This window comes from Aphis gossypii, chromosome 2 (genome assembly GCF_020184175.1).
Source record: "Aphis gossypii isolate Hap1 chromosome 2, ASM2018417v2, whole genome shotgun sequence".
Taxonomy (NCBI): domain Eukaryota; kingdom Metazoa; phylum Arthropoda; class Insecta; order Hemiptera; family Aphididae; genus Aphis; species Aphis gossypii.
In genome coordinates, this window is record NC_065531.1 from 32,799,863 (window position 1) to 32,816,403 (window position 16,541).

General features: G+C 24.7%; 1 protein-coding gene across 1 annotated transcript in view; it reads right to left on the reverse strand.

Annotated features, from left to right (window-relative positions):
- Nucleotides 1–16,541, reverse strand: part of LOC114127044 (uncharacterized) — a 42,740-nt gene that overhangs the window by 23,570 nt on the left and 2,629 nt on the right. Inside the window, exon 2 of the mRNA XM_027991140.2 lies at nucleotides 6,633–6,751. Coding sequence (XP_027846941.1) covers nucleotides 6,633–6,751 — 119 coding nt within the window. The remainder of the gene's footprint in view (nucleotides 1–6,632; nucleotides 6,752–16,541) is intronic.

Genomic DNA, 16,541 nt, shown 5'->3' on the forward strand with positions numbered 1-16,541 from the left:
TAAAATATGAATAGACACTCCCACATTATTTTTGTTATAATAGTTATAATGTCATTAAATTTTACTACTGCCTGAATTAAATAAAAAGAATAACACATAATATTTTTTAATTTCAACTATAATTATTAAAATCAATTAATATAATAAAATTATAATAGATGTCTAATTCTACATTTAATTTTTAATTTTAATAACTTTATTCAAAGTATTTATTTAAAACTAAATGAGAATTTAAATAGTTAAATATAAATATTTACAACTGATCTGACTGATCTGTAAGTCACACGATAAGTCTTATAATTTATTTTTCTAGGTCTTACTAACTGAAAACTTTTGCAAAATTAGCTCAAACGCAAACAATTGATTTTTTTAATATTTATAGTTCTTTGTAATATAAATAATTAATATGATTATTATAAAGTATTAAATAGAATTTACGTCGATAGAAATAATATGAAACATAAATACTTTTAAAAAATAATGTTCGTTTAATAAAAGGTATGAATATTTATTAAAACAAAATTAATTATTTTACAAATCACTGGTTGAAAAAATATATTATTTCTGATTGAATTTAAATTAATCTTTAAACTAAACTATTGAAATATAAATTACGTATTAATTAGTGATAATAATATTATTTTAACTTTTACGTATATGCGTATGTCAATTAAAAATAACGGTTATTCCTTATTTTTAAGATAAAATATACGTAAAATACAGTTAATGAAGTATAATAATATATTATGTTGAAGTTTTTTTATACCACTCTTCCAAACTTTCTCTTCAAAGTAAGAACAAAAAATATGTTTTATTAAACCAACAGAAACCGACATATCGACAGCTATGATATATCATAAAATCGTAAAAAACATTTTTATATCTTGTGAAATTGAATTTTTGATGTAGAGTGCGAAGGACGTTATTCAGTATTGATTGTTCTTAGTTAGTTATTGATACAAACATATTTCAAAGTTATAAAAACGATTTATGTTGGAAGTATATATAAATTGATGATTCACATTTTTCACTTGATGAATTTGTTGCACTAAAAATAATAGCTTTAATTTAAAAGTGAGTAATCGTTGGATCGTAAAATTATATTTCTGTAAGTTAGAATACTACGGTTTGGTAGGTTATATTCAATAGACAGTAAACAAATAAATATAGTACATATAAATTGTCAACTTCGTGCAAAATATTGATGATGTAAATAATATTGGGAACTGTTTTTTGTTTTAACTCGATAATAAAATTATCAAAATTTAAGTATGAATGTTTTTTTTATTGTTATTAATATTAACTGTTGAATAAAAACATAATACAATAAATTTTAAAATTATGTAATGTTATTTTTTTGAAAATACTTTTTAATATAAAAAAAAATTAAAACTAAATATTTAATATATAGTTATTAATTGTTGAAAAAATGTAAATAGTTATGAGCGCACACTACACAGATACAGATATACAGATATACGTAAGTATACAACGCCTATAGTCTATATTCTGTAGAATTTAAAGATATTGTAAATCGAAAATTAAATTGGACATATCATAAATGTAAATACAAAATAATTGCACAACTCAAATAGTAAAGGTATTATATGATATTGTATTCTGTTATTGCCAATGTTTTGTCCTAAAAATGAGGGCATCCATGGACTTGGTATTAAATTATGACCCTAATATAACTGCCTAATTAATCTATTCCGAGATTAAAATACCTTCTGCTTCAAATTAAATCTGGCTTTCCTTATAAGTTAATTTGATAAGTAGGTATACAAAATATTTTACAATGTATATGTTACACACTAATTATATATTTATATATATATGTATTTACATTCATATTTCATTAAATACAAAGCTTTTTTGAATAAATAATAAAACATTAAAGTCAAAGTTATTAAGGATAATAAATTATTAAAAATCAAGCATTATATTCAATTTTAATTTCCCGGTGGTTTTTTTTTTAAATTTATATGAAATTATTTATACTCAAAAGTTACAACAGCATATTTTGAAACTTATTATTATTTCAAAACTTCAGACTATAGTTATCATAAAATCCATTATAAAACATAAAAACTCTAAAACATAATAAATACTATAAATTATTATTCAATTCTTAAAAATCATTTACAAAAAAAATATCCGAACTTAAATTGATTTCGATAAAAGTAATTTAATATTTTATGTATAATTTAGTTTTATTAAGTTAGATTATAATTTAATAAGAAATAAAAAATCAGAGAAGTCACTTTGCTATATAACAGATTTTAAGGTAATCTCATATTGAATAGGTCACTGTAATTGATAAACTTAATTTTAATTCATTAATAAATCTAAACATATAAAAAACAATACTTAGCAAGATATTTTATCAGTTTCTATTTCTAAAGATATTTTAAACATATTATTTTATTAGTACTGTTAGAAATTTTATTAATATCACGATATATAAAAATCATTTTATTCAAAAAGCATAGTATAGTATATCAAATTATTAAACAATAATGTATAAAAATATTTTTATTATCTTATCAACAAATGCCACGTTTCCTAGATTTCACCGAATGAATAGATTTTTTGATATACGTATAGCTCAAAATTAATCTAAATAACTTTTAAATTTAATTATTATGTATATACAAAATAATAATATACACAATGTGAAAAGTATTAAGCACCTACGAATAATATTTTCTTAGTTAAGACATAATAACTAATTAACTAAACTATACTTGATCAATCAATTAACAAAAATAAATAAAATTATTATTTTATTTGAAGTTGATAGATACTGTACATACAAAAATTCAATATTTTATATGTAATATGTATCTTGTATAATTCAGTGTATTACACGACATGTATTTACACTTGTTGGGTGTACACAATACTCTTATTACAGACACGTATCAATTGACCTTTTAAATATAAAAAAAATAGATTTTATTATATAAATTTAATTTTCAAAATTCCATATTATGTTGCATATTTAAACAACATGATTCTTAGTGGTTGTTAATTTCTTAGTCACAAACTTTTAATCACACTGATTTTTTTATCAACTTTTTGTAATTTTAGCATAACTTTTTGAAAATATTTATTTTAATGTACACACAATATAATTGTTTATGAAAAATGTATTGAATTTCTAAATGGAATTTTTAAGTACTTTCACTCCTTCAAAAACTATTATTTTAATGGTAAGGCGAAACATTAAAAAAATTTAACATAGTGAGACTAAAAATTTAATGTTGTGAACTATCATTATTTTATACGTAATTGATATCAAAGTACAAGTTAGTTATTTTAAAATTTTCAATTACAAATATTTAAAGAGATTTATGTAGATAAAATTGGAACTAAAATATTAATAAAAATAAATAAATATATATTAACACGATTGAAAATCTAATATCGAATGTTCAAATCGAGATTATTTAATTAAATCTAAAATTTAGTTTACTATTTCACTTGAATAATAGAAATAAATCTAACGAAATAATTTGTGATCATATCTTAAAATGTTTTCTCATCCCAAATGATGGAAATTTAAATTTTCTCGCAGTATAAAGCACGTCAAGAATATAAATGTTATGGTAAATACATACATGTCATTATTCTACTGGACATTTATTTTAAGCTCTCTAAATACGTAGGCTGTACAGAATGTTATAATATTATCTGCTATATAAGAATAATATTATATCGATATAATGTTACAAGTTATGACGTGGTAAGTATGCGAATATGGTTTTAAAATAAAAATCTGCGATGTGTAAAATTAGGTATTAGTATGAAATTTGAGTTTAGGTGTATAATGGCGACGAGGGTAAAAGGAGAACCCATCTATTCTTCGGCGCGCCTTTTCGACTTCACAAAACGCCGTTTGGAATACTAAACGAGCTTTGCGGAGGATAACACCTTAAATTGCATTACGTTAGACAAATAATACACCGGAGTCATCTTGTTAAAGAAACTCTATACTACAAATCGGATTAAATTTTTCGGTTTATTATATTTTTTTGTTTGTTGATCAAAAGTTATACGTTTCGAATTGAAAATAAAACATGATACTACCTAATGAAAATTAAGGTCCATGCATAATTTTGACGGTTCATTGAACGCACAGTCGACTAAGTATACTGCGATACGGGCTATAGTATTAACTGTTTACTATATTATGTACTTTGTACACTATATAATATTTACTATAAACTAATAAAGTACAAATATATTAGTAACTGGTAAAAAAAAGCAGTGAACCGTTTTTTACTAATTAAAATTACGCAGAATGTGCAAATACTAATACGTAAAAGTATGTACGTTGTAGATGATAGGTTAAAAAAAATTATTATTTCGTAAAAACAAAATTCCTAATGGTTTTTGTGATATAATTTATGAGGTATTAAGTTTATTTCTTTATTTTAGTATATATACTATCTGTATTCATACTATGTTATATAAATAATTCCAACAATAAATAAAACTGCTTACTAAAACTATAAAATATTTCAGAACGAATATTAGATTCCTTGCATTGTCTCCTATTATCATAATTTAATCTTCATGATAAATTTTCAAGGATGTCAAAAATAAAGCGCTTTATGTTCATATACTTAAATGTAGTACCTAAGCTATTAAAATTCGGAGGTGCTGTTAATAGTCTGCTTCCTCACTGTAATCATATTTATCGTAATATGATAATTGATAATTGATTACATTTAAATATAATCATAAAATTTAGTGTTTTAATTTTAAATAAATGATTCAAATATAAATATTATATATTTATAAATAGTAAATAAAATATTAGGATGATTCTTTACTTACTTATTTACATACTTATTAAATAAGTATGTAAATAAGTAAGTAAAAATTAAAAAAATTAAATTTTAAGCACAAAATGTTACCTACTTTTTATGTATATAGTGATTGATATTATAATATGCTACATTCTTTCACAAAATCATATCTATATTCTATACTATAAAAGCAAGTCCCAATTTTTTGTCACACCTACAAATCCATACCGTTCAACGTATCATCACCAACATTTTTGCTTTTATACCTGACAGTTTGCTAGAGGTTTTAGTACCACTTTTGTTAGAGACATGTCCAATATTTTGACATTTTCAAATTTTTACAAAAATATGCAATTTTTATGTATTTAAACACGCTATTTGGTGTGAAAATGAAACATACCTACGTGTTTCTATAGTATCAGTATCATGTGTATCTTTATTTCATTTATTTCAAAAAGAGAATAAAATAAGTTATACAAAATAAGTGTTTTGTCTCTCTGTAAAATTTAAATTCTACGTATATATATATATATATATATCATATTATATTATATTAAAATATATTAAAATAATTTCTTAAAGCGTACCTAGTTAAGCAATCACCCACGGCCCACCTTAGAATCTGTGTATAGAATTTACGATGAATCAATTATTATTTTCGACGTATATGATATGTGACAACGGCTTGGTGCTTTGTACAGTCCTGTGGGCTTTGAAGTATAGATCTCTGCGTTCGAACTATGACTGATGTACTTAATATTGAGACTCGAGTAGTTAAGATAATATCGCATCCAATAATAATAATAACCAATAAAAAAGTAGTATAGTAAGTCAGTAGTGAGCTGATTGGCTGTATGATAAGGAAACCCACAGAATAATTTACCCAATGTTATTGTTAATAACCATTATTATTGTTTGGGTGTTTGGTATAAGTGGACTGTATAAAATGTTCTCTATAGGTTTTTAACGAAAATAAAATAACAACCGGTACTTAAGTTTGCCGTGATATGAATCGACGGACTACTATTAACAAAATCAGTTAAGTAAATGGTATGGGGGCACAAAAATAGTGCTGGCCAGCAAGTGGAAATTATAATAAATAACTAACACAAAATTAATACTAACAATAATAAGATAAAACAAACATAGGAAAATATAAATATGTATAAAAATTGTATATAAACCGTGATGGCGACTGCTGGTTTTGGACGCTGAACAGGGTTGTTGAACAAGACGGTGAAGTGTTCCACGGGGTGACGGTGTCGGTAACGCACTACACAAAGATCTGGTACTCGGTGCCACGGTCAAAAAATGGATCTACTATTAGGTCGGTATTCGGTACATTCGGTATTCGATCGCGGACTTGGTCGCGTCCGTTGTTCGCGGCACACAAAATACGCGGTACAGAAAAATTGTGAGAGAGAGTATGTGTTACGGCGACTATCGGAACTCGGAAGCCCTATCAAACCGTGATTACAGTGTGTGACGACGTCGTCGTCTAAACAATTATTATTACTCATTTAACGACGTTATAATATTATCATATAATATATTTTCAGGGTGTAAGAATAATGATAATATTAATATGAGAAAAAAATTGTTATTATTATCTATAAGTATATTCATGAGAATTTATAAACAACTTAAATTATTATTATTTTGCCTAGATGTAAGGTATGAATACTATATAGCATTTTATGATCGAAATAACTTACTATAAGACAAAGAAACAGCCCCACAATTTTCAAACAACTATCCACGTGGCGGTGCACGCGGGTGAAAGCTAGTAGGTATACAATTAAATAATATTCTTACTTTCTAGTTCCTGTTACTTCTACTACTTTGCATTTGCTTCGATTCCACCAAGTTGGCGTGAGGGTCCAGTAACTCGAAACTGCACTCCGTGCCCATCCTTCTTCTGGGTAAAGAAGAACCTATACAATTTAAAACATTAATTAGTAATATATTTATTTTTTTTTTATAAGAATTAATAATTTTAATAGTCGTTATCTATGTTAAGATATTCTTCAAAAAACATAAAATATCCAATAACACACATTCATATACATCAAGCCATAAAAGTTATGTAAAATGTAAAATCTCCGAAACAAAACTTCTAATTTAAACTTAGAAAATACGGACCAATAGTCTCATTTATTCATTAAGATATTACATTACCTATTTGTAACCTTTTTTACTATGCGATCGTGTATTTACTAATAATTAAAATTACGCTACTGTGCTACACATATTAGAAAATATTAATTCTTTAAACACGTCTTATTCGAAAACATTTAAATTTTATAAGTTTAATCTACCAACAAACGTTTTCATTTTAGACAAAGAAAAATATATTTTGTTATATAAGTACAAGGATTGAAATTCAAAATAATTATCAGCAGCTTCAAAATTGATGTATGACTAAAGTATAATATAGAAGGATTATAAATTAAAATATATCTTACAGCAGAATTTAAAGTTTAATGACTAAAATGTTGTGATCTACAGCAGTTTTCTAAGTAAAAGTTTCCTATTAAATATTAATCGTGTTTAAGAGATAAACTAAAAATGGGGAACGTAAATAACCGCTTTGCTTTACAATAGAAGTCGAGTGTACCTTGCCATTAAGCAAGCACTGTAATAGATGACATGTTAAATTTAAATTTAATGATAAATCATTATATAAAAATTTTAAAAATTATTGTAAGCAAAGATAATCAAACGTTAGGATAAAAACTTATATTCTGAACAGAGGAATGAATGTATTGATTTTACAATAATGCGTTTTTTTATTTGTATTTTTTTTTTTTTTTTTTGTGCTTCTGAAAACAATTATTGTAACAAGTACAAAAAATGCACTGGTCGTCGACTTTGATAAAGGTTTCTTGTATAAAATTGGATATAATTATCAGCGGAAAATTTGAAAAAATTTGAATTTAATTATTAAAATAATTTTTTAGTTATTTTGTGTATCAATAAGTTAGACTGTCGTTTGATTTTTCCTTAGTTTTTAGCTTTTTTGCTATTAACGTCGATAAAACTTTTTGTTTGGTCAAAAAGCTTAAAAAATATTATACTAGGTCCCTTCTAAGTAGTTAATACTTGAATAAAAAAAAAATAATTTAACGTAAATCCGTAATGGTTTATAATGAGCTTTTGAAAATAAAATGTTGATGTGTATTTAATAAATACTAATATTACAATATTATATAATAAATACAATTTTTCGGAAAAAACTAAATCAACCTACTGTAATACTAACATTTATAAAGTACTCTAAAAAGTAAAAACATTATTAAAAAAATAGCATATCGGGAAATATACTTAGTAATGTAAACTAACAAAACTTGGTTTTCGTGTACCAAATATGATGAATTATTATTGAATCGAGATTTAATACATATTATATACAGTGATTTACTCAATGATGAAAAATACTCCATACTCACTATAAAACAGTGTCTATATACTTAACTCTTACTGTATTTTTTATTTTTGTTTAAAGTTATTCATATAATCATATGACTGCACTCAAAATCAAAACAGATTATGAAAAATATATACATTTTTAATACACCAAATCAATATTCTAACAACCTTAATGATTCATACTTAGTCATAAAACAGAACTAAACATAATATGAAGTATTCAATGTTTAACATTTTGTACGTAACTATATGGTTTAAGTTTTTTCGTTTATTCAGTTTAGTTTTAAACAATACTCACAGTTAGTAAAATAATTATCTTTCGTATTCAATTTATAGATATAAAATTATATTTAAGAATATAAATATAAAATAAAACTATAATGGTAAATAATGTATCGTGTGAGTGTAAAAATGACAACAACAAATCATTAAAAACAGCATCAATATGTGTTACGTAATATTGTGAGTCTCCTATCTTTTACACCTAAAATTGTTAAAAGTCGAAGACATTACTTTGAAAAGTCGTATTTTTCCATCGCAATTTATCTTGATTTAGGAAACTATAAAGTGGTAGACCCAGATTTCTTGTGTAGAATTCGTAGAAAATTGCTTCAAGACATTGTTGGCAGTACAAATATATAGATATATAGGAATACATATTAGAGCAAATGGGGATCAAACGACATTTACATTAGGCCTAAAAAAACTTTCGCAGTTCGTTTAAAAAGTTTGTTATTTTCCGGTTGGATCGAACAGTTGTTTCCAATGGAGATTTATACGAAGAAGAATCGTTTTATCTCCGCAATGACTACTAAACCGTACTATGCATAAGAAAAACGTAGACGTGATATTGTCGATATTTGAGATGAACAATATAAACGTAAGAGTAATAAACATAAGATAGTCTGAGTATAAAAAATAAGTAATAACGAAATAAATAATACTATGGGGAAAATATAATACAAAATTGGAGTTTCCGCCGGAACTGGCTGATTTGCAATTAGGAATGTGAAAGGAAATAATGTTATGCACGGTGCAGTCCTGAGGCGATATGACTAGATGTAGCATTCGTTGTCGGCCGCGACGGAGATGGAAATCTTTTCCACCCGATTTGTTCCAACTTGAAATTATCAAATATCCGATTTATACCAAGGTTTGTGGCTTCAACGAATAAGGGTGAAAATAATAATAATAAAGGTAGAAAAAATCTCTTGAACATTTATTTTATCTCGACCCATCTCGCACTATCGTTTTACAGGAAAAAATAATATATTATAGTTCAAATGTGAACAACATATATACATATTATTATGAAATATATAGTTTATCATAGGTAAGGTAGTAAAACATATTCTAACCATGAATTAATAAATAAAAAAAAATAAAATTAGCTTACTTTTAATTCACTCGAGTATGCAATAAGATTACGGTAAAAAAAACATTGGTAAAATGTACTGAGTATACTTATAATAATGTACAATGTTCTATAAGCTCAACTATAATTCATATTATAGCCTGAGAAATTCAAATTGATTTTATAGCCTAGATTTTCATGCTTGTAATTTCGATTTGTATTAGCGTGCAGCTCTTTGACATTTGAACTATATAATTTATCAAGACAAAATAATTTATAACCTTCTGTAATAAACATTTTAAATAACATTTTAATGGAATATTAAAAACTAATAATAAAAATAAACACGGAAATACGTGTATCGTATTGCACCTTTTATTATGTTTTAAAATACTTATGAAATTTAATTTAACTTAAATTGACAAAATATAACATTTTTCACTTTATATTATTTCATTACAATTTATTAAAGCCGTTTTTTTTTGTTTTTTTTTTTTGTATATACACAGTACACACATACATTGATAAATAACATAAGTAATTTATTAAAATATAAAACAATTCATCATACATATTAAAAAAACCTTTAGTTTTCAAAGTGTATAAGTATTACACAAGAATGGTAGATATATTGGTTTCTTAATTTAATGTTAGGGTGAGCGTTAATTCGAGTAAATGCTGATTTAATCCTGATTTATGAATTCTAGAAAAACTTTATTTTCCCTCAAAACAACTAAAAGCAAATAAAAAGTGTTCAGAAAAATAACATTTATAAGTCTAGCAAAATAAAACAATATTTTATTATTTTAATTTTCATTCATATTGAGATACCCTAACCCAAAAACTTCTACTAACTATAGTAACTTTACGCTCTATTTCATTGGATAAATATTAAGTACGTATATAAATAAAGATTTAAATAGATATATTCAAATACATTCAAATAAATATCAATAATGATAGTGAATTTTAATAAAATATAGTTTAAGCGAAATTTTATTTAAAATAGAAAATAGAATAGATGTAAAAAAATATACAGTTTTCAATTTTATAGTCACTGAAAGTATATAATACACAGTTTTCAATAAAACTTAAACAATATAATCGATGCTTAATAACCGCGTACTTTATTTCTTGAATAATTAAAAAAAAAAAATGAAAGACAGAATTTAATAATTAAGTTAAGCATAAGAAGATATTAGATCGTATACATAGGCAACCAAAATTAATATTTTTTTTTTTTTGCTATTTTTGAGATAGTTTCTTCCTTCGATTATTGTATATTATTACTGCATATAATTAAGATTTTTTATAACTAATGTGATATTAATTTAAAAATGAAAATAACCAATTGGATTTACATAAATATATACATTTTTACCTAGAGCAATTATGTAAATATGCAGCACTATATTGAATTTTGAATTCTAGCGGAAGTGGTTTTTAAATTGCACTAATATTTAATTCCCTATTTCGCAGAACAATAATTTGTCGTGCACGACGGTTTTTATAAGAGCTTTTAAAAATTTTCACACCGCAATAAAACAGTAGCAGTTTTATGTTAATATACATTAAATATGTATATATTTTAAATTATCTATTAACTGGTTAATAGTTTATAGCCATAAACTACATACAGCACATAACTATTAAAAGGTTGTTTTTAATATATCTAAAATTCAACAGTGAACACATACTATGTAGATAACAATATTACTATATTAATATTACTTATATATCAATTTTGATGATCACAATAATATCTTATGCCTAGGTATACAATTTCCTAGATTAATATATCACTGATTTGTAAGTTTTTTTTCTACAAGTTATAGTGTAAAAAATTGAAAACTAATAATATACACATACATATATATATATATATATATATGTTTAATTAATATATTACAATAATATCTAGTGTTAATCAGCCCCAAACACAGAAACCGCAGTTTTACTTATGGTCAATAAAATAATAAAATAAAATCTTAAGTATAGAATTTGGGTCGTAATAACAATTATTACACGACAATTGAGAAAGCTCTGAAAGGTATTTGTCATAGAGTCCAAACACATATAAGACATAAGCCATTTAAAAACATATTTTTGACAGGGAATTTCAGATGAGTACAACAACTTTTGCACGTGCGATTTGTCATTGTCACGGATTATATGGCCAGCATGCTGGTGCTCTTGTAGAATATGAACTCTTCGGTATAAATTACTTTTACTTACTTGAAGTGTCGCCTTTGAAATGGAATTATTTATGACGTAATATATAAAATACCGGTATCGTACTAGCGTGTTGTTATTATCATTATTATCATCATCATCATCATCATTATCATCATCTTGATTGTTATTATTATCATCATTATAATTATCATTATGACTATTGCGATGACATTATCATTAGTAACGAGACAGCTCTGATTCGCGTGTGTTACCGAAATTAAATCTTAACCCAAGACTGAATAGTAATCCCAATTCCCAAAGCTAAAATAAAATTGGCCCAAGAGATACACAGATAGAACGCATTATTATAACAAAAAACGTTTGTGCTTTTCGTTACACGGTTTGTGATAAAGAAAAAGGCAATTAACACAATAGTCACCAGTTATTCGCCAAAGTTGACTCGAAAAGATTGGAATGCTTTCAAAGGGGGTTGGTTGAATCCCAAACGATATTATTTAAGCTATTGCATGCACAATGCATAAAATAATATTATTATCATCCTTAATATTTTCATTCGTAGCGTATACTGAAGTCTACTTTTTCAATGTCAGACTTATGAAACTGATTGATGGTTATATTATGAATTTACTATCTACTTTTGTTTTTAAAAATGTTAAATATCCTTTCTAAAGCGTATGAAATAAATTTCAATTTAGGTATATTATACATGTATAATACATAATATATTTAACATATAATTTTTTTTTTTATGTAATATGTATTCTATAATAATTTAAGTAATAAAATCAAATATATTATTCTACCGAATTAAAACTTTCTTAAAATATAGTTTCTATGATTAATACTAGAAACTCAGTTTTTTTAAAAATTATATAATCTAAAATATTTAATTTTATTGCATTTATCGCTAACAACATTTTATCTTGTAATTAAATATTTTAATGAATTTTGATAATAATATTAATAAAATTAAATAAAATATAGTCTCCAAATTTAAATAATTTAATAAATCAATAAATTTCTAATTAACTATAATTATATTTAGCTAATGAACACATGCATTTTGCACAAATAAAAATTATTTTTTTATTTTTTTTTATCACACAAAATGGTAAAATAGATATTAATAGTTAAAATTTAATTACTGTAATCAAAATAATACCTAGATACATTAGAATTTAATTCTTTCTTTAAATTAATTAAAAAAAAAAAAAAAAAAAATTAAACATTATTGTATAATTTAAATATGAACAGTGAATACACATAAAATGGATTATTGGTTGATTTTTAACTATATTTTTTTCTCGTTTACGATTTATTTTGAAAACTTCCATAAAAAAATATTCATCAAAATTGTATAAAGAAACATATTTGTATTGTTATTCACATAAAGTATCACAAAATATAACCCAAAACTATATTTTATATATCTAACAAATGCAAGTTTTTCATTACATGAATAATTTGAATATGTTGAATAGGGAATGAAATCCTATTGATACGTTTTTAAAGATTTTTCTTTGAGATGAATTAGTAGGTATTTTTATCTTATTTTTTTTTACGTGAAATGATATTGAAATATTTAATTTATAATACTGAAATTGTACATTTCATATAAGATATAAATATTTTTTCAATGTCCTAATTTCGATTTTTTTTTCCTATCTGTTTAATCTTTAACTAATTAAAGAAAAAAGTACATATTTATAAGAGCTTGTTATTACCTAATAACTTATTTCTTCATGTATTTTTTACCTATAAATTAATCGTATTATATAATTAACAACAAATATACGGGAAAATATAAGTTTGAAAAGTTAAAATCCTAGTCGATAAATTTTTATTTAAGTTATTTGGACTGTTTTTATTTATATTTTCATATTGAAAAAATCGTAAGCCAAACTTTAATATGGACTACATTCGTAAAACGCCACTAAAACACTGTCATTTCAAACGTACCTATATAATACTCGAAAAACTAATCGAAAACTACTTGCTATCACTAGAAAGTACTTGAATAAAAGCAATCTTTGATTTCAATGGTCTCTTTCAATTTGAATTAGTTTTTCTATTTACGACCTGAAACCACTTGGGATAACGACAGTTAGAAAATTCTAAAAACAATTTTTTAAATCTTGAATTTTTCAAAAGTTACCAATAATTTTTTATATATATAAAAAAAAAAAAAGGTGTCTGGTCAGGTGAATAAAAACCCTAGAGACTTTTCAGTGGTCTCCAGTATATAATTGAATATGTCACCCACGAAAAACCGTTATCATTTGTCGCATACGTTTGTTCAGTGTTCACCTACCCAAGGGAATCTCAAAGATGCATGTCTTATATACCGCAAAGCAATAACCTTTTGTGGTTGGTCATGTTTATAATACTAGGTAGAATAATTAAAGGGCATTAATTAATTTAATTGAGGTATTAAGATCTTCGGTTAAGATTGTAGTTTTTAAGTATTCTTTTTATAATTCTTTTAAAATAATAAATGGGTATTATATTTTTATTTATTATAATTTTTTTAACCATGATAATCTTTTTCAAATTTTTTTTTTTTTACTATTTTGTTTTCGATGATCAATACATATTTCTTGTTATTTCATTTTATTAGTTATTTATTCTACCATACCTAATAAATATTTAAATATTTATAATTGTAACTATCTTTCAGATTTTAATAAGATTTAAATAATATTATTTATGAATATATTTTAGTGAAATTGATAAATTGTAAATTTTACCATTTGTTTATTAGTTGAAAACTATTACAATTGAAACGTATAAAGAATTAGAAATTATTTCCTTTTCAACGGATTTACTCACGAGACAAAATTTCCAATTGTTAAATAGCTAGAGTGCTACTTGAAACTTTTAAAGCACGAAAAAAACGATTACAGACAAACCTAACTAACTGAAAAATAAGGAAAAACTCAAATTTGTGATTCCTAAAATCTAAAAAAAACAAAACAAAAAAAAAACAACACAACACAACATTACATAACCAATACATTTTTCATACTTCACCGAAAATTTAAAATATCAACTACTGTAACTTCACAAACGATCATTAAATTATTTTGAAGTGATGAGATGGGGTATTTTCTTTTGTCCCTATTCTATACGCAAACAATTTTGGATTGTAGAAAATGTTATGCAAATCTAATTTAACGTTGCCGCAAAGTAATGAACGATACTATACGTGTGGTAGTGCGTCATCCATATAGTATAATCGTATACACTATTATATAGGGTCGCTTAAATATATGTAACATTCTCTCGGTGGATCTTTTAAACAAAATCCTACCCACGGTGTATAAATATATGCCATGGATAACGGTATCGCGACACCGGTGGATAGGGGAACGAGCTATCGACCCCTAAGGCCTATCGAGGGTGTTATATATTTTTTTTTCCTAACACGTTTTGTTTTTTACGTCTCGTTCGTCATACCCTCGAGTATGTGTGTAGCAATTTTGGAGGGTATTGGACCTATTACTGCATATGGGACAATACACTGAGACAATGCATGTTGGATATCACATATCCAATTTCTGTATGTGCAAAGTAAAAACAAAAAAGGGTTGTCACGTAACAGTAACAGTAGGGTAACAGTGGCTAAGAAATGGTTTTTCGTTTGTGCTGATCATGTGCTGCATCCGTTGTATTCGCTACCTTTATAATATATTTCAGAAAATTTTACAACGTTTTTAAAAAATTGATATTTCTTTGGCAGTGGTGACCAACTCGATCGAGGTGGTTAAGACAACAGTAACCAGCAGGATATAATATTATTATGTAAATACGTACATTAGACAATTGAAGGGTCTTCTTTTAGGTTATGGCTGCAGAATGAGCAGCGGAATGATAATAAAATAACTGTTTATTTAGTAATGGTGGAAAATGTGCTCACGGAAAAGCACAAAAGTAGATGAACGAATAGTTTTGAATTAAAAATCAGCTAGATAATAGAATATTTAGGTTAAGTAGGACTTAAATATTTACTCTCAAAAATGTGTTTATAGTATTTTTATTTTACTTTTCGCTGCAATTTTCAATAACCAACCAAGCGTCTCACACGAAAACCCGTCTTCTTTGAACAAACAATTAATTAGTTTTATCAAATAAAATAATTTCTGCGAATGATTCAAAAGTTGTATTAGATTTGTTTGTTTATTTTTTTTTTTCACTATAACGAACAATTTTTCTTTCGGTGTTCGATATAATAAAAATAAGAAGAAAACAATCTTGAACCTATATATAAATAAATATATATATATCATGTTCCTTACTGCAAACAATAATAAAGAGAGAAAAAAGTTCATAACTGAGATACTATCTAGGTAAACAATATTATATAATATAACATGAAAATAATATCATCATTATATTAATTATATACATTATATTATACACTTAGTATTAATATTAATCTTATACTACCAAAAGAAAGACGTAAACTATCTAAAAATGTCTATAATAGGTACTATTAACATACTATAAATATATTTTAATTTTCATAATTTATTTTTATTAATATTAATTTTGAACTGAATTAAATCATAATAATTTTACGTATAATCATTAAACTACTCATTTATTAAGCAAACTTGTAAAATTAAGTACATCTACTAAGAAATAATAGTTTAATGTTATGTATATGCGTTTTTTTAGTATTTAAATGACATGTAAATGATTTTAACAGTTGAATGTATATTTTAAGTCATAGTTGTTAGAGTAAA